This window comes from Nicotiana sylvestris, chromosome 11, assembly GCF_000393655.2.
Source record: "Nicotiana sylvestris chromosome 11, ASM39365v2, whole genome shotgun sequence".
In the NCBI taxonomy this organism is placed as follows: Eukaryota; Viridiplantae; Streptophyta; class Magnoliopsida; order Solanales; family Solanaceae; genus Nicotiana; species Nicotiana sylvestris.
In genome coordinates, this window is record NC_091067.1 from 38190729 (window position 1) to 38211310 (window position 20582).

The 20582-nt window shown below is 36.9% G+C and overlaps 2 protein-coding genes across 2 annotated transcripts; both read left to right on the forward strand.

The window, feature by feature from the left end:
• The first annotated feature begins 4772 nt into the window (after nt 1-4772).
• LOC104210428 (nicotine N-demethylase CYP82E3) lies at nt 4773-7391 on the forward strand. The gene is made up of 2 exons (XM_009759326.2): nt 4773-5736; nt 6567-7391. Exons 1-2 carry the CDS (start codon nt 4798-4800, stop codon nt 7179-7181), a joined length of 1554 nt encoding a protein of 517 aa, XP_009757628.1. The 5' UTR covers nt 4773-4797; the 3' UTR covers nt 7182-7391.
• An 11655-nt stretch (nt 7392-19046) lies between these two features.
• Nucleotides 19047-19523, forward strand: LOC138880944 (extensin-like). The gene has a single exon (XM_070161131.1). The coding sequence runs from the start codon at nt 19047-19049 to the stop codon at nt 19521-19523; it is 477 nt and encodes a 158-aa protein (XP_070017232.1).
• Nucleotides 19524-20582: the final 1059 nt, after the last annotated feature.

Consider the following 20582-nt stretch of genomic DNA (forward strand, 5'->3'; position numbering starts at 1 on the left):
TATTTCTAAAATTTTGAGAAATGAGCAAAAATCCCGTCTAATTTAGGTTTTACACAGCTACCGCAAATGCAAGAAATTCTTCGCAAATGCGAAGTGTTCCCCAACCCTGTTGTCTTCGCAAATGCGAACATTTGTTCAAAAATGCGGCCTAAGATAATCGCAAATGCGACCAATACTTTGCAAATGCAAAGTCCACCCCCCAACCCAACTGCTCGCAAATGCAATGGGTTCTTCGCAATTGCGAGGCTCGCATTTGCAAGCCAGAACTCGCAATTGCGAAGTCTGCAGACCTGTAGCACACCAGCATGAATTCCTAAGCTCAATTCACTTTGTAGCCTATCCGGAACTCACCCGAGCCCTCGGGGCTCCAAACCAAACATGCATACAAGTCTTAAAACATCATACGAACTTGCTCGAGCGATTAGATCGCCAAAATAACACTTAGAACTACGAATTTAGTACCAAATCAAATGAAATTCTCAAGAACATTTTGAAATTTTTATTTTCTCTACCAGACGTCCGAATCACATCAAAGCAATTCCGTTTTCATCAAATTTCACAGACAAGTCTTAAATATTATATTGAACCTATACCGGGCTCCGGAACCAAAATAAAGACCTGATACCAATAAGATCAAACATCAATATTGTCTTAAAAACCATTAACTTTTCAAATTTCTATTTTTAACAAAAATTCATAACTCGGGCTAGGAACCTCTGAATTCGATTCCGGGCATAGTCCAAGTCTCATATTTCTATACGGACCCACCGGGACTGTCAAAATACGAATTTGGATCCGTTTACCAAAAATATTGACCGAAGTCTACTCAAATAAAGTTTTTAATAAAAATTCCTATTTTTATCAACTTTCAACACAAAAACTTTCTGGAAACACACCCCGACTGCGCACACAAATCGAGAAGGGATAAAATGAGGTTTTAAAGGCCTCGAACACAGAATTTGATTTTAAATCATAAGATGACCTATCGGGTCATCACACGACTGGACTATCTGCACAATAAATTATTGCATCACCGACTTGTTCAGCAATTACATTTGGTGAATTTTCATCCTTCTTCTTCTTTGGTTCTCTATACTGACTACTGTAGTGACACTTTTTATCACAATTCTAACAAGTAATATCCTTGTGATTTTTAGATTGCCCTCTTTTCCTTGACTTTGATCTGCCACAACAATGACTTTGTCCTCTTTGGTTGCGTTTCCTCTGCTTTCAGTATTAAAAGCAGATCCTGTGGAATCACTTGATTCTCTTCGGCGAATATCTTTACTTAAAACCAAGTCTCAAATATCATTCAATTTTAGTTTGATATTTTTTCGGTGAACTGCTAACTGCAGTTATCGTTGCAGACCAACTCTCCAGTAGATATGATACTAGAATCAATGCCCTGACTTCGTCATCAAATGTTATATTAGCAGAACTCAACTGAGTTAATATTATATTAAACTTATTGATATGTTTCGTGACAGATCCACCTTCTGTCATCTTTAAGTTGAACAATCGACACATCAAATAGACTTTATTTGAAGCAGATGGTTTCTCCTACATATTTGATAGTGCCTTCTTTGATCTTATCATTAATGATGTTAAACGCCATATTCCATGTTAGTGTCAAACGAATCACACCAAGAGCTTGGCGATCTAATAGATCCCAATCTGCTTTAGCCATATTCTCTGTTTTACCTCGGTGAGAGGTAAATGTAATTTTTTCTGGTACAAATAATCCTTTATTTGTATTTTCAAGAATTCAAAATCTTTGTCATTGTACTTGTCAATCTTAACATTCCCTTCTCTCGATTCCATTTTTTACAAATTATTTTTACGTGAATAGTGCCTGTGAATAGTAATGACGAATACTATTCTGTATAAGAAAAAATATCCCAACCATATAAGGTAGATAATCATCACTATTGGTGAACAATACTATCACTATCAATGAACAGTACTTCACTATTGTGAATAGTGTTAGTAATGATGATCAATAGTGTTGCACTATTCTTGTGAATAGTACCGGCACCAATATCGTACTTTTCTACCAAAATTACAATGTTTTTGCTCTGATACCAATTGTTGGGAAGCGTGTCAGGCCAATAGAAGGAAAAAAATATTTAAAAGAGAAAAATAATAAATTGCACAAGACAAGACAAGATTTACGTGGTTCGGTAATTTTTGCCTACTCCACGGTCACACAAAGAATAAGTATTTATTAATTGAAGGAAAAGAAGAAGTTGAGGGATGATTTACAACTGAGGAACGGGATGCCTATTTATAGGCAGAACGTCTGCTGAAAGAAAATTTTCAAATGTGAATAGGAAGAGGACGGCACCGCAAATTGCACGCCAAATTCTTCTTTCACATTTGTAGTCCGCCAACTTTGACTTTTTTACGTTTTTTTCTTCTCTTTTTCTCTTTGTCTTCTTTTACAGTTTTTGTTTTCATTCTTTTACTTCTTTTACCACTGAGTTTGTTCCTTTCAAACAAGATATTTCGCATTCATGCAGGGTCCGAGAAAAGACCACACCTTAAAAAGTGTGATATAGATAATCTATCCAATGCAAATATTAATAGCTACTTTCACGGCTCGAACCCGTGTCATGTTTTAACACTAATCAAATTCCTTATAAAAACAGTTTTAACATGGCCCATCAAAATGTAAATGATTGAAGAAAAAAGTAACTTTAACCAGAAAACAAAAAACAAAAAATCACGTGTGGGGTTGAACAAAGATTGAGGCGCTGCAATTTTTGAAATTGAAATTTCACTGACATTTTTTGGTTGGATACGAAAGAAGTAAGTGGAATTTCATTTGCAATGCCTGAAAGGACCCATTCATAACACATTCAGTGGTTCTACTTCTTTTGGTTGGATATCTGATATCTTGTGTTACTTTAACTCAAAATTACACGTCCCATTCACTTAGTGGTACACGCATATTGGATCATCGCAAACATATAGTGAGTTTACTTTATTGTATTGCTATATTGTATTTGTCTTAAGAAATTTATTAAATATATATAAATTATTAATGTAAAATTCAATAATTTAAAATGATTAGAATTCTTAACATGTAAACTTTAAATCTTGATTCTGCGTGTGGCATTGGTAAATCATATTATCAAATTAAAGTGACACATAATAATACATATTTTATAAGTTTAATTTGGTAACTTATACACTAAAGTAAATAACTTTATTTAATTGATTAAGATACATTCATGATATGTCTAAATTAAATTATATGTAATTGAAGGATCCATCAACTTTAACTAGAGATTTTGTTGAAGTTATAAAAATGGACAAACTTAGTGTTTTCTCTTACATAGTATGAATCTGAATTCATCATATCAGTAGATATCAAATACCAATGATTTCACAAAAATATGATACTTCCTCTATTTTAATTTATGTACATAAAACTATTACTATTTTGGAAATCAAATAAAGTTTTCTTCCCACGTTTCTTGCAAATACTTTTTAAATATTTTGAATTGTTCACTAGTGTGACTTACGGTACTTTTATGTAATTTCTAAATATGTAATTTTATTTCAAATATAATTTGAGAATATATGCTCAAATTCACACATAAAATTAGTTAACTTGACCCTCACACTCTTGAAAAGTTTACACAACCTGAAGCAGAGGGAATATAATTTCCTAGGAGTGTTCATCATTTAATACGGTTTGATATTTAGATATTTTGGGTCGGTATTTTTAATATTTAATTTCTTAAAATGATATACCAAAAATCATACCTAATTAAATTCGGTATGGATCGGTTTATTTCCATTCGATTTCGATTTATTCTGCCCCGCAACTTCGGTTGTTCGACTTGAATATTAACTAGTGCATAGAGCCATAAATTGTAAAATTCTTAATTAAAGTAGTCAAAAATATAAAATAAAAACGTTCTAAGCTCAATTGACGGTCAACAAAAACTTTATCCATAACCAGCAAGTATCAGCACATAGAGTGAGAAAAGGTATATTATAAAGAATAAATTTGATCATTAAAAATGTCTTGTTGCTTGCTTAGAGTTAATTGTTGAACTTAGAGAATAAAATAAGGACTAATCCAACAGATACAACATCAATCCACGAGCAATGGAGTAAGAAACACCCTAAAACCCTAGTAACGTTACGATAAATTGTGTGACAACCTGGATAGTAAGAGTCAAAATCTGCAGCCTACCTTGTTCCTTTATTTTCCTAAAGAAGTACATGGATTTTACTGCCAACCTTAACATGAATGCCAAAAAAGAATAATGTGTAACTTAGTATATTATAGCCCCAAGGATTGACTGAGTTGGTTAGGTGAGTGACTTTTCACATGGAAAACCTGGGATCAATTCCCCTCACCAACAGCTAGCCTTCTCAGTCAGAGCTCGTCGCACCGGGCATACCTAATATCATTTACATCTCCTGTGTGATTTGCGAGCTATTGCACAGTGAACATTTTATCGAATGCACATTCGAAGGATAGCAGCAGGTTTCCTGGGAATTTTTCAAAAATCTTAGTATATTATAATTAATAATATGTGTTTTGTGTAACTTAGTATATATTTTGGTTTTATATTTTAAAAATGTCAAATACCACCTCTTAATAGTAATTTTTTTTAAAACTTAAACCAATTATCATACCAAAATACCGAATACCAAAAGCCAATATTTTCAATTTTTGTTACTTTTGTATTTATCATATTATTATGCATAGCCCTAAATTATCTATAAAAGGGAAGTTGGTGATAGTTTGATTCCCAAGTGCTTTTCTAAAAATCCATAATGGTTTCTCCCGTAGAAGCCATCGTAGGACTAGTAACTCTTGCACTTCTCTTCTACTTCATACGGACCAAAAAATCTCAAAAACCTTCAAAACCATTACCACCGAAAATCCCCGGAGGGTGGCCGGTAATCGGCCATCTTTTCTATTTCGATGACGACAGCGATGACCGTCCATTAGCACGAAAACTCGGAGACTTAGCTGACAAATACGGCCCGGTTTTCACTTTTCGGCTAGGCCTTCCGCTTGTGTTAGTTGTAAGCAGTTACGAAGCTATAAAAGACTGCTTCTCTACAAATGATGCCATTTTCTCCAATCGTCCAGCTTTTCTTTATGGCGAATACCTTGGCTACAATAATGCCATGCTATTTTTGACAAAATACGGACCTTACTGGCGAAAAAATAGAAAATTAGTCATTCAGGAAGTTCTTTGTGCTAGTCGTCTCGAAAAATTGAAGCACGTGAGATTTGGTGAAATTCAGACGAGCATTAAGAATTTATACACTCGAATTGATGGAAATTCGAGTACGATAAATCTAACCGATTGGTTAGAAGAATTGAATTTTGGTCTGATCGTGAAAATGATCGCTGGGAAAAATTATGAATCCGGTAAAGGAGATGAACAAGTGGAGAGATTTAGGAAAGCGTTTAAGGATTTTATAATTTTATCAATGGAGTTTGTGTTATGGGATGCTTTTCCAATTCCATTGTTCAAATGGGTGGATTTTCAAGGCCATGTTAAGGCCATGAAAAGGACATTTAAGGATATAGATTCTGTTTTTCAGAATTGGTTAGAGGAACATGTCAAGAAAAAAGAAAAAATGGAGGTTAATGCAGAAGGAAATGAACAAGATTTCATTGATGTGGTGCTTTCAAAAATGAGTAATGAATATCTTGATGAAGGCTACTCTCGTGATACTGTCATAAAAGCAACAGTGTTTGTAAGTTCATCTCATTTTTCATTTATTCTTTGAGGAATAGACAGGTTAATAGTAATTTAAGTAATTAGATTATCTAAATACTAAGGATGATTAAATATGGCAAAAATATAGAATGATAAATGGAAAAGGATGATAATTTTTTATGCCCGGACTAATCTAACTTTGGGAGTTAAAGCACTTCCTACCAATAGGGACTTTTCTTCAAAGCCCGATCTTGATGAAAGAGAATTTATCACTCTGTGGTTAAAAAAATGAGATATAACCAATTATAATTGATAGAATAAAACTTTATTACTCCCATTGAGCATAACAAAACAAAAAAAAGTAAAGGGACTTCTCTTTTTTAGGGAGAAATTCTTTGATTGTTTGTTAAATATAGATTCATGTTTTTTTTTTATTTCTAATAATAATTGTGCTTGAATCAGGTCGCGCTGATTCTTGGCTTTTTAGCAGCAATAGAGTCAAAGCTAATATACATATTATTTGGTTTTCGAATAAGTTATACTGAAATTATATAATACGGGTATTAAATAATAACATGATTATTTATAGGATATGCTTTTTCTATTGGGTAAATATATATTTTTTAATTAAAAATGAAATATACAAGTAAGGTATAAAACACTATTTGATTTTACACTAGATAAATTTGCCCTCGTACATCTCTAAGAGAAGAGCTAAAATAAATGAATTTTAAATTTCAGAAAAAAATAAATTCATTAGTATAATGAGATGTCGATACTTGACAATTACTATACTAACTAGAACAAGGTTCAGCAGATAGTGACGCTAACCTATTTTTGTATTGAATTATTCTAATTTGTCCACAGAGTTTAGTCTTGGATGCTGCGGACACAGTTGCTCTTCACATGAATTGGGGAATGGCATTATTGATAAACAATCAACATGCCTTGAAGAAAGCGCAAGAAGAGATAGATAAAAAAGTTGGTAAGGATAGATGGGTAGAAGAGAGTGATATTAAGGATTTGGTATACCTCCAAACTATTGTTAAAGAAGTGTTACGATTATATCCACCGGGACCTTTATTAGTACCCCATGAAAATGTAGAGGATTGTGTTGTTAGTGGATATCACATTCCTAAAGGGACTAGACTATTCGCGAACGTTATGAAATTACAGCGCGATCCTAAACTCTGGTCAAATCCTGATAAGTTCGATCCAGAGAGATTTTTCGCTGCTGATATTGACTTTCGTGGTCAACACTATGAGTTTATCCCATTTGGTTCTGGAAGACGATCTTGTCCGGGGATGACTTATGCAATGCAAGTGGAACACCTAACAATCGCACACTTGATCCAGGGTTTCAATTACAAAACTCCAAATGACGAGCCCTTGGATATGAAGGAAGGTGCAGGATTAACTATACGTAAGGTAAATCCTATAGAAGTGGTAATTACGCCTCGCCTGACACCTGAGCTTTATTAAAATCTAAGATGTTTTATCTTGGTTGATCATTGTTTAATACTCCTAGATAGATGGGTATTCATCTATCTTTTTAAAATTAATTGTCAGTACGAGTGTTTCTAATTTGGTAAGTTTGTAGCAACAAGTAAAGAAGGATTGTGCTAGTATGTATGTGCAGAAAATAATGGAAATTGTGTACAATTGGATAAGGGAACACAACTATCTATGAGACGAAAAGGTACACGTAAAAGTAAAAGAAGAAATTTGTCACCGACTGCTACAAAAAATCTAAGAAACCTTTCAGAAAAGTCTAATTGTATGAGGAGCTCTACCCCTATTTCAATTAAAGTCTCCCCTCCCCTTTCTTTCTCTGTCTCCTCTTGCTCCACTTATTTTGAACTTCTAATCAGAGTAACTTAAAAGAGAATAATGCGGTGCTACTACTTAAAAGTTACTCTTTCTAATCCTTCTATTTCTAATTCATATACTCGATGGCTGAATGTTTGGAGAAGAAATGTTCAACACACTGCACCCTTTACAGTTTCTCACGCTAAACAGAACCAAAGGTTGTCTTAGAGAAACATCCAAAGATCTGCAATTATGTTATTACTACAAGAGTATAATAGCAAATCGTTGGTGACGAAAGATCACTTTTTCTCTAGAATGCGTGTTTGTTGAATTCATAATTATAGAAGTTCACGTCTATGGTATATTTTTAATAGCAGACAAATTGAAGTCAATTGACATGCAGAACATCAGAAAGAGAGAAAATGTTTTTTCCCCATGTAAAAGTTCATTAACCTGCAAAATTTGACTCTATAATCATTGTAAAACCATACATCTACCCAATCAATGGTATACAACAGCAGCAATTCCAGTAAAAAGAACAAGAATAAGAAACAAGCAGCAGTAAGTCCAGAGCAGCCCTCAGCCCAACCTGACGCGAAAGCTAGTTCTGTGAGATGATTGTACTAATATCTTCAATTTTATGTCAACATCAATAGTTACTTCAACAAACTGATTCTTGAGATTGCCATTTATGTGGCAGTAACCCTATCATGTCAGTGTAAAAGATATTCAGACAATGTGATACTGATGCAATAAGATAATATCGCGGATAAAAGAGACCAAGTTTGGAGTAAAGCAGGACAAAAGAAAACAACACAAGTGATTAGGGAAATCTGCAGTAAAGCTATTACTTTCAATTATCGTTCGGTAAGGGACAGGCTCTTTCCTGCTGCAATGCAATCTACGCAAATTAGACTTATCAGCCGGATTCAGTTGTGTCAAACAAAAGAAACTAAATAACATATGTTGTAAGTGGTCTAAGAGGAGAAGGCCAGTGCATCGCGAACGCGTCACGTGCTTCGCGAACACAAAGAACACCTGACGCCCAGGTATTAAAATAGGTGAAAGTCGGCGTTTGAGCCATTTTTTTACTATTTTTGAAGTTAGAGCTCGGCCAATAGGCGATTTTGAAAAGATTTTTCATCCCGACTTCACTGGTTAGCGAATTTTAACTTGTTTTGTTATATTTCCATAATCACCCATTTATTTTAACCTTTAATCTAGGATTTTCATGGTAGAGACTAGGGATTTGGGTAAAAATTTGGGATTTTACAAAATTGAGATTAGGCCTCAAAGGTCGGATTTCGAAACAAATCACATGACCAGGCTCGGGGGTAAATGTGTAATCGAGTTTTGGTCCGAATCTCGAGTTTTGACCAAGCGGGCCCGAGGTTGACCTTTGTTGACTTTTTTCAATTTTATCAAAGATCGAATTTTTTTCACTTGTGGGTTGTTTATAAAGATTATTTTGAATTATTTAAATTATATCTGGCTAGATTTGACCGTTTTGGAGGCTAATTCTAAAGGAAAGGTCGTGGTTGAGTGTTGATTTGATTGCAAAAAGAGATAAGTGTTTGCCTAATTTTAACTTGAGGGAATTAGGACTTGATTGGTTTAATTGGTACTTGATTAATGTGTGGTGGACGACGTATATGCAAGGTGACACGTGTATAAATGTAGTCGCAGGTTAAGTATGCGGGTTGGGATATTTATTTATTGTTTACAATTATTCTTGCCTTATTTAATCTATTTTATTTATTTGTTAAATGCTTTAATTGTTAATTGTAATTAGTTGTTGATTTCATGCCCTTATCCGTTACATGCCATAATTGTTAATTGATTCTTTGTATCCGTGTCTTTATTTATTAACTGTCGTTACTTGCTATTTGATTTTGTGGGCTTTCATACAACTATTTATCCGCTTTGTGACCTTATTTGTTTAGTTCCTTTATTACGTTATTTTTTGTGATATGCCGTTGTTGATTGTAGTTTGTTCGTTTAATTCACATTGCATCGGATCAGATTGCACGCTGCAACAGTAATTATAGTTATTGCTGGAATCAGCTTCCACGCCGCAACGATATTAAAATGATGTGATGTGAAGAGATAAGGACAGAATATGGTATGAACATATGATGATATGGTGGGATTGAGTTGCACGCCGCAACGGTATTTCTTTATATATATTTGTGGATCAGGTTGCACGCCATAACGAAGAAGATTGATACTTATATATATTTATGGATCGAGTTGCACGCCGCAACGGAGAAGACTTATTTTATTGTGTTTGATTGTTGTAACTATACCATGTTATTTGGAGAAGTTGAGAAAAAGTATTATTGCGGGGCCCTCTGGTAGTTGACATACGAGTCCGGTTACTTGAGTTTACTTTTTATATTCCATTTCTATTACTGTCATTATTCTTTTGTACATATTTATTGATAGTGTCTTGTTATAGCCTTGTCACCACTTCATCGAGGTTAGGCTCGCCACTAACATAGTATATAGGGTCAGTTGTACTCATACTACACTTCTGCACTTCTTGTGCAGATACTGGTGTTGGTCCCAGCGGCCCGTAGAGAGACTGCTCAGATTCAGCTGCTTTCGGAGACTTGAGGTAGAACTAGTGGCGTTCGCAGTCCCTGAAGTCCCCTTTCTATCATGTTTTACTGTTTATTTAGTTTCAAACATTTGTAATTTATTTCAAATCATATTTGTAGTATATTAGTTGCTCATGTACTTGTGACTCCGGATTTCTAGTAGTAGTTTAGCACTGCATTATATATATTAATATGTGTTCATTTCTGGGTTTATTAATCGTTAATTATCATCACCTTGTAATAATTGTTAAAACTGGTTAATTAATTTAAAAACGTTGGCTTGTCTAGCAAGTAGATGTTAGGCGCCATCATGGTCCCGAGGTTGTGAATTCTGGGTCGTGCCTAGTTAGTATCAGAGCACTAGGTTGCATAGGTTTCGCGAGTCATGAGCAAGCTTAGTAGAGTTTAGAGGATCGGTACATAGACGTCTATACTTATCTTATAGAGGCTATAAAGCTTTAGGAAAACTTCACTTCTTTCATTCTCTTTTGTGTGACTTTATTCTATTACTAAAGTTTGAACCATTCTATTCCTGTTCTCTCTCGTTGATAGTGAGAACACACAAAACATCTACAGCCGGGCAGGAACCGGAGCCCTCTATTGCAGCAACTAATAGGGGTAGGGGCCAAGGTAGGGGTAAAGCTCAGCCTGGAGCACGTGCAGCAACACCCGTTGTAGGGCCTCAGGTCGAATATGAGGAGGAGATCTCTGTTCAGACTGCTCCAGTCGGACCCGCTCAAGTCCCTAAGGGATTTATTGCTACTCCCGTACTTTAGGACGCTCTAGTTTGTTTGGTAGGCCTTATGGAGAGTGTGGCCCAGGCCAAAGTATTTCCTATAGTACCAGCTGTCTCTCAGGCTGGGGGAGGAGCTTAGACTCTCGCCACTCACACTTCCCAGCAGATGGATATCATGTATCAGACTCAAACGGTTCCAATAGTGGGAGTGGTTCAACCTATTATTGCTACACAAACCAGGGAGAGGCCCGCGATATCTTCTCAGGGATTGATAAGATTGGATAATTTCTCAAAGCTCTTTCCTATTCATTTTGGTGGTACACCTTCTGAGGACCCGCAATATTATTTGAACCGTTGCTACGAGGTATTACGCAATATGGGTATTGTAGAGTCCAATAAATCTGACTTTGTATTGTTTTAGATGATCGGTTCTGCAAAGAGATGGTGGCAGGATAATGAGCGGAGCAAACCAGCAAGTTCACTGCCACTCACTTGGGATCAGTTTTATTTTTTGAGAAATTCATTCCTTTCACTCTAAGAGAGTATTACCGTAGGTAGTTTGAGCGCCTTTAGCAGGGTAGAATGATTGTTACCCAGTATGAGATTAGATTCATGGATTTAGCTCGTCATGCAGTTGTCTTGCTTTCTACTGAGAGGTAGAGAGTGAGAAGATTCATTGATGGTCTTGCTTTTGGTATCAGGCTACAGATGGACAAGGAGACTGGGGATGTGTGATATAAACAATAAAGCAACAAGAACACCATGAACTTACCGGTGAAACCAAATAAGGAACACAAATAACAACCAATTAATCAATCCATTCTAACACAAGTTTGCAACAAAATTACCCGAGATACTTCATCTCATAGTCACAAGCCACGGGTCTCAACCCACCATCATGTGGTCAGGGCACCTTGTGCCCACATCTCAATCACAACTGCACGGACAACTCACGTGCCAATATCTTAATCCGCCCGGCATGATCACAGGCTCACATTCATAATCTGCCCGGCATGGTCACAGGCTCACAATCACAATCCGCCTGGCATGGTCACAGGCTCAATAACAACATGAAAATAGATAATACAAGAACACATGGTCATTTTCAATAAATGTCAAGTTTCATACTGCTGAGCTAGTATAATTGGCATGCTACGGTGTATGATTGTGCGAGTGTACTACTGCAGCCCAAGTCAAAGAGTAATATCAAGACATTGAGTAGCTCTTCGAAGCAACACAACAAGTCATGTAAGTTGTGTAAGCACGTGATTTTTGCCCTATATGAGAATTACTCCCAAAAATTCCAAAAATAAAACATTTTTTTGTTTGTTTGCAATTGTTGTGAATTTTGTGTTATTTTTCTTGTATTGTTTGCTTTGTCTGTGCATGTTTATTTGCTAAATTAATAAAAAATACAAAAATATGTCGCATTTGCATTTAGGATTTAAGTTTGCAATTATGAGTAATTAAGTTTGTTTTACAAGAATGAAAATTACAAAAATAGGCATCTTTTGCATTTTTAGCCTTTAATGTCCAAATTGTGTGATTGTATTTTAATTGTCATTTCATTTTATATGATAATTGTTGCTAGGAATTAATTAGTATTTTTAATAAGTTAATTTAGTTTGTAACTTAATTTAGAATTTTAGTTTTAGAAAGTAAAAGAAAAGAAGCAATAAAAGAGGAAGAAAATCGGATTGGGCCACCTTCTAATTTAAATCAACCATGGCCCAAACCAAATAAACTCCTACCGGGTCGACCCGACCCGGTCCGCCCCATAACCCCAAGCAAACACCCCCCAACCTTTCTTCCATTTGGACATTTGTTTTGAAAAAACCCTAAAAAAGAAAACCTAAAGCTACCCCCCCCCCTCTTCTTCTTCTTCTCCAAAACCACCCCTCTTCCCCTCGTCCCAAGCTCCCATGGCTGACCCCAACCCAGCAGACCCCCCTCTCTTCATCTTCTTCGTCCAAACGAACCAGTCCAAAAACCAGTCGACCCCCGCCCCCGTCCGCCATTGACAAGCTCCGTCGACCTACCATGGCCGCTGCTTCATCTGCTTCGTCTTCAGCGCTGTTGCATCGTCCACCCAAACCACCATGGCTGCTGCTCTTCATCTTCTTCATCTCAGCTACGTCGAGCTCCAGTTAGCCCATGGCTGCTGCTGCACCTCTCATGGCTGCCTGCGTCGTCCACCCAAACCCCATCGTTGCTGCTTCTTCTTCTTCGTCCACATAGGTCCCAAACGACCATATGCTAAATAGACTCACGTCCAAACAAACCCCATCGGCTTCTGCTTCGTCCAGTCGAGCTCCAGCCAGCCCGCTATGGCTGCTGCTGCTCAACACACATACACACTGCCTCACGTCCAAACAACCTGCTGTCTCGTCGTTTCTTCAAGTTCAATCCGTCGAGGTTGTCGTTTGTCGTTCTGAGTTCGTCGAGGTTAAAAGAGAAGGTGGGTTGTCGTTGAAATCGAGATCTGTTAGGTCGTTGGTAGTCTTGGTTCAAGTTTGCCATTTTCGTTCGAGTTCGTCGTTGGTCATTTCCGATTAATTGGTTTAAGTTTCATTTCTATCCGTATTTTGTTTGATATTCTCGGATTTAAAATCAGTATACGTTTAATTCTTTTCTTGTTCGTTGTTATCATTTCTTGATTATTTCTTCGGTTTGCTTTTATTCATTTATTTTTGTTTAGTTTTAATATAGAAGTATGTTAGTTTAATCACTTGAATCATTCATCTTTGTTGTTTAAGTTAGATTTAATTCATGTTCATTTTTTGTTTGAAGTTCGTTTTTCATCCAGTGATTTAATGTGAGTTTATGTTTTGATTTTTAATTTTTTTTGAATCATTCATCTTTGTTGTAATGTTGTTGGATTTACTTCGAGGTTCGATTGATGATCGAGTTTAGTGATTTGTATTTACTTGTTTGTTCTGCTGAGTTTGTTCGGATATGAATCTGAATGTGTTGTTAATTCATGAACGTTGTCGATTAGGAGTTTGTTTGGCAAGTTTATTATGCAGAGTTTGATTATTAGTTGTCAATTGTCAGGTTTGATTGGTTATAGCTGCTGTATTTTGGTTAATTAATTAGGTGAATTGGTTATAGCTGATGTGGGTAGAATGGTAAATTGCAGTATTTTCAGGGGTAGAATGGTAATTTCAGTAATTTCAGAGAGGTATTTTTGGAATTGAAAATCTAAACAATTATTTATTTTGAGTGCTCTGTCCGCTAAGCTAATAATATTAAAATAAGGTATTAAAATAATATAGTGGGGAACAAGACATGTGGTAGTGGGGAATAATGCATTTGTTTAATCAATAATGGGAAACAAGACATAGTAGGATTACGGGGCTCAAGAAAAGTTGATTAAATAAAATAATAATTGCATTTTTTATGAAGTAGTGAGTTTGGTAAGAGAAAGTGGATTGTTTTATTATTTGTTTAATTGATTAAGGGGTCTGTTATGAGGCATAAATATAGCAGACTTGGACAGAATTAAGGGCGATTGGTTGGGGAGAGGGGAAGAATTTCGAAAATATTGAAAGGGGATAGGAGATTGGCTGAATATTAAGAGGAGAAGAATTCGAAAAGAGAAAAAGATTTTTGAGGATTCGAATTTGAAGAGAGTTTAAAAGAAAGAATTTTCTGAACATTAAGAGAGAATTAAGGGTTAAACATTAACTGGTCTTTCAATCTAAAAAAAAGGGTTCACTTTGTTTTTGCCCGTTGATTATCGTTGGTGTTTCTGGATTTTCATGTGGTTTGTTCCTTAAGTTTGGTTGGTTATTTGCTACTACTTCACTGGTTATTGTTGGATATTTTTTTTTGGTTTTCAAATATGTCATTGGGTGTTCCGTTTGCTGGTTATTGTTGCTGTTGCTGTGTTACATACTACTTTGCTGACCTTCTTCTTCTTTTATTGGCAATACCAGGTACACAACTGTAACTTTGGCATATTGTAAGATGAAATGTAAAGGCATGAATACATATGAAGAATGGAACTTTGAAGTTTTAATTTAGCTTTTTCTTTGTTTCTTTTACTAATTGTATTTAGGCTACTTCATGTATTATTATTCTGTAAATTTCTGTCGCTTTGCATAACTAGGCATCTTGTAGTGATGTATTTTAATACTAGGAAGTATATTATTGTATTTAGGCATCTTGATTATTAGGAAGTATATATTTAAGCATGCTCATTACTGTCAAACTGTTTAATAATTGGAATAAGAGGAAAATAATATAAGTTGGTCTTTAGTGAATCGGCTTGGCAAAACGGATTAAGTTCACTAGCTATGAAGGTTTTAGTATTGTTAACATTAGGTTAATCGTAAACATGTAGCTAAATTTAGTTAAAGCATGAATTTAAATTAATTTCGCGAATTAAGCATTATGACATGATTTGAGTTCAAACAAGACGAGTTAATGTTTAAATTTAGTAAACTTTCGAATATGCATTAGTAATTAAGATTGATTCAAGTTTTAAATAGTTGTAAATAATTAATTCCAACGGTTCAAATCATCTAACAATGCTAGTTTAATCTAGTTATAGGATAATTAGTTTCTTTTGAATATATTATTTGTCGATTCCGTATTTTATTTATAATTTCAATTTTAGTAATATTCTCTTCCGTTAACATTTGTCTTAATCTAGCATTTAATATGTTACGTTTTTTTTTAAGCATGTAATTAATTAGGATTTTTTTTCTCTTTTGTTTTAGAGACGAATTTAATAGAAATGTAGTCACTTTAGGATATCCTTAAAATAAATGAGGCGTGTTTCGCCAAAATAAATACAAAATTGCGGGGCCCTCCATAATATTTTAAAATACTTAGATTCCTGGACGGGCCGTTTAGCAAATGTCACGGCCCTACCCAAAATAATAACAACGCGTTAGTCTTTAGGCGCGTATTTAATAATGTATTTTTTCCTAAACTCGAGTGCACATTTATGTGACGCAAATCCAAATCTCAACGGAGTCGAAGTGTGTCGACGACCACGGGTACATTGACTGTGACGTGGTTCGAGATATATTTTTACGAGGTTGAAATTCTCGATAAAAAAATAATAATAATGATAAAAGCGGTTAAAAGTTAAAATTCGCACATATGTTCAACATGTATTATATCAGATAATCAAGACGAATATGACAGTTGAGCGACCGTGCTAGAACCACGGAACTCGGGAATGCCTAACACCTTCTCCCGGGTTAACAGAATTCCTTATCCGGATTTCTGGTGCGTAGACTGTAATACAGAGTCATTCTTTTCCTTGATTCGGGATTAAAACTGGTGACTTGGGACACCATAAATCTCCCAAGTGGCGACTCTGAAACAAAATAAATAAATCCCGTTTTGATTGTCCTTTATTTGGAAAAAACTTCCTTTTACGTCCCTTAGCGGGGGGCGTAGCGGAAAAAGGAGGTGTGACAGCTCTGGCATCTCTGCTGGGGACTTAACCCAGAACCACTGGTTCAGGGTTAGAAATTCGAGCTTAGATAAATTGTTATATTTGGAGTTATCTGATTTTGTTACATGTTTGGGCCCAATGTGCTAAATGCTGCTTTTATCGCTTTGATATTATCTGAATTGTATATAAACTGTGCCGAAACCCTTCTCTTCTTACCTCCGGGGATGTGCTTACTGGTTGAGACTTCCTATTCTGTTAGTGTCATACCCTGAAATAAAAGAGGCTCGGAAAGTTTCTAAACCGACTGGCCTTTTGGTTCCCGGAAAGGAGCTCCTTCCTCAACTCGAGTTGTCCGCTCGGGTACACTGTCTAGAACATATACCCAGGTTGAACCTAGAATAACTTGACTTCATGCCGGATCCCTAGTAGGAACGTTTATTTGCATCATGTTGCATTTGACTTAGGGGACTGAATATCTACTGGGGAGGTAACCCAGAATCTCTGGTTCAGGGTTCAAAAATTCGAGCTTAGAATAATTGTTATTATTTGGCTTCATTTATTATCTGATTTTATTACATGTTTTAGCCTAAATGTGCAAAATGTTACTCTTACCGCTTTGATATTATCTGAACTGTATATATAAACTGCTACGAAATCCCTCTCTTCTCTCTCTTGAGGAGTGCACGCTAGTCGTGACTTCTTTCTGTTAGTGTCCTATTCCAAAATAGAACGAGGATTCGGAGGAGTTGCAATATCGGATGATCTTTTGGTTACCGGTATGCAGTTCCCATCCTCGGCTCGAGTTGTTCTCTTGGGCAAGCCAGGTCTAGAACAAACACCCAGGATAAACCTAGTATAACAAAACCTCATGACCGGATCCCTAGTAGGAACGCTTATTTGCATCATGTTGCATTTGACTTAGGGGACTCAACACAGGGGTTGGGTCCGTCTAGGACAAGCAACCTGAAATGAAAAAGACCATCCTGCTGCATCCTGTTTGTTTTGCACATTTATTTGCTTCAGATCCGCATGCTGACCGGCTTCTGAAATCGGGAATTTTTGAAAAAAAAGAAAAAGAAAAATAGCAGTGTAGGGAGATAACTACTTATTTTTAGAAAAAATAAAACCAATGTCCAAGTAGTGTCAAAACCCTGCCGAAATTTTGAAAAAAATGAAAGAAAAAATTATCTTTTTTAGTTTGATTTATTTGAAAAACGAAATAAAGGAGTCTTGTTTACAAGTTTAGTTTATGTTGCCCGAACTGCGCATGGTTTGATTCTCACAGGGCGTGAGATACGTAGGCAACCCTCATCGGGTCCAACCTCCCCTTTTGCTAAAATAGTCAAAAAATATGTCAAATTTTAATTTCATCATAAAGAAGCCGGGTGACGCTGTTTTGTCAAAACATAGCCGAATGTTCCCGAAAGGGACGCCGGAAGGCTGACTTTGCATAAACAACCACCTTTGGGTCATTTTATTAGATTTGGTCCAGTTGACCCACACAGCCTTAAAAATCTTCGTCCTCGAGGCGCTGAAAGGCCGTGTTTGCAATATTGAGTTTTCTATTTTGAAAAACAAGAAAAGGTCATAAATATGTCGGGTGACGTTGTTTTGTCAAAACATAGCCGATTGCTCCCGAAAGGGAAACCGGAAGGCTAACTTTGCATAAACATCCACCTTTGGGTCATTTTTTTTAGATTTTGACCAATTGACCCACACAACCTTAAAAATTTACGTCCCCGAGGCGTTGAAAGGCCGTGTTTGCTATATCGGGTTTCCTATTTTGAAAAACAAGAGAAAGAGCCATAAATAAGTCTGGTGATTCTATTTTTGTCAAAAATAGCCGAATGTTCCCCAAAGGGACGTCGGAAGGCTGATTTTGTATAAACAGCCACCTTTGGGTCTTTTTTAGATTTTGACCAATTGACCCACACAACCTTAAAATCTTCGTCCCCGAGGCGCTGAAAGGTCGTGTTTGCAATACTAGGTCTTTTATTTTAATTTAAAAGAAAAAAAATAAGAAGAAAAAATTGTCAGTGGGCAAGTGAATGCCACTTGGATGTGTTGGTCAAAATAAGCCGAGCCAGCTTCGGCAATGTATTAAACCGTTCTTGCCGAGATAGCCTTAGAATAACTTTCAGTTGTTGAAAGGCTATTTTTGTAAAAGAACGGACAAGTTTGTAAAAATGTCATAAAACAGATCCTCCCCAGTCTCAAAATTCATGAAAAATTGGGCAGGGGCCACGTCTGCAAAAAACAGCCATTTGGTTAAAAGTGGCAAATGGGGGAAGGAATCTGTCAGTCTGTTTTTTAATTTCTTTTCATTAGAGTATGTGGGTTGTTTAATGTTCAAGTCTGTATCTCGTCTTTCACCAGAGTCTGTTAGTTCGGTCTAAGTTTGTCAGTTTTTTTTAAATCATTGTAATCAAAGTGTGTTTTACTGTGAAAAATTGAAAGTTCCAAAATATGTTTTATTTTATTTTTTACCTTGCATTGGTCCGAACTACGCAAGGTCTGATTCATGCGGGGTCATGATACGTAGGCAATCTCCATAAGATTCGACCACAACTAAAAAAGCAAAAAAAAAAAGAAAAAAGAAAAAAGAAAAAGACATGATAGAAAGGTTAAACTGCGTAGGTACATTGCATTCCAACGTGCAATTGCAATATGTGTTAAAACTCTAACGCTGATGAGTTTGTTGTTTTTCCAATCTCAAACAGTTAGTTTGTTAGAACGTACTGGCACCATACCATTATCAAACAATATCTAAAGGGCCCATACCGAAAAGCATGACTAACTCAGAAAACAGTGTTGAGGAGGAAAAGACGGAAAGTCAGATGCTAAAAGAGGCAATGGAAAAAATGGAAAAAATGAGACTAGAGATGAACGAAATGCAGCTAGCCTTGGCTAGGGTACAAAAAGGGCCCGAACCACCTGTTACTCCTACTCTCCCACCAGGACACACGCCGGAATATCCTCCACCCAACCCTTCGACAAGCTTCCCGAGTCACCACTACTATCAGGGAAGAAATGCCTACGATCCCCAAGTTCCACCACTTAATCAAAACCTTCCCCCAAATGTTCCTGTTTTCGTGGAACCCCCACCAGCCACGCTACAAAGATTGTCCAGTGAGCCATTATTTCAGGCTCACGATAACCAATATTACCCCCCTGAACCTACATTCAAAGCACCCGAGCCACATGCCTATAATCCCCACTTTGAGGTCCCGGTAGAGATTGAAAAGTCGGCTAAGAGCCCAGAGTAGGACGAAGTGCTTCGAAAATTTAAAATCCTGGAACAATCCTTCAGGAATATGCACGGGTTAGGCAACCAGGTCAGCGTGGTCTACAAGGACTTGTGCCCTTTCCCTGACGTTCAATTGTCGGCAGGGTTCAAGATGCAAAAGTTTGATCTATACGAAGGGCACGACGATCCTATGGCACATCTGCGGGGCTTTTGTAGCAAGATGAGAGGAGCAGGTGGTAAAGATGAGCTGCTGATAGCTTACTTTGGGCAGAGTCTGAGCGGTTCTGCACTGGAATGGTACACAAGACAGGATCTGAGCAGGTGGTACACCTGGGACGATCTAGCACAGGCATTCGCAGGTCACTTTCAGTACAACCTTGAGATCGTCCAAGACCGTCTCACATTACTGAAACTTGAGAAAAATCCCGGGGAAAGCTTCCGGGAATTTGGGTTCCGGTGGAGAGAACAGGAAGCCAAAGTTGATCCTCCGATGAGAGAGGGGGAAATGGTAGACTACTTTCTGCAAACTCTAGAGCCAACTTAATTTGGTCACTTGGTGACGTCAGTTGGCAAATCCTTCAACGAGGTGGTGAAAATGGGTGGTATAATTGAAGAGGGACTTAAGTCCAACAAAATCCTGAGCTATTCGGCAATTAAGGCAACAACTCAGGCCATTCAGAGCGGCACGGGAGGTGTGCTCTGGAAGAAGAAGGGGAAAGAAGTCGCAACAGTCGAAGTGGGTACTTGGTCCAGATCTAGAGTTCCTTCACCCTACTACCAATCCAGACCCCCACAACCTTACTACCCACCAGAGCCACAATTTTCTGTCCATCATGCCCAAACATATCCCCGAGCTCCACATAATCTAGTTTAGTATTATCCTCCGAACAATGTCTGGTCATCTGTCCAACCACTAGGTCACTCCCTATGGCGAGCGCCAGCACCGCATAATACATTCTTGCCTTCACAACATTTTCAAACACCCAAAACCCCAAGAAAATAGGGACAGGAAAGGGAACAAAGGCAAAGAAATAGTTTCACGCCAATTGGGGAGTCCTACACAAGCTTGTTTGAAAAG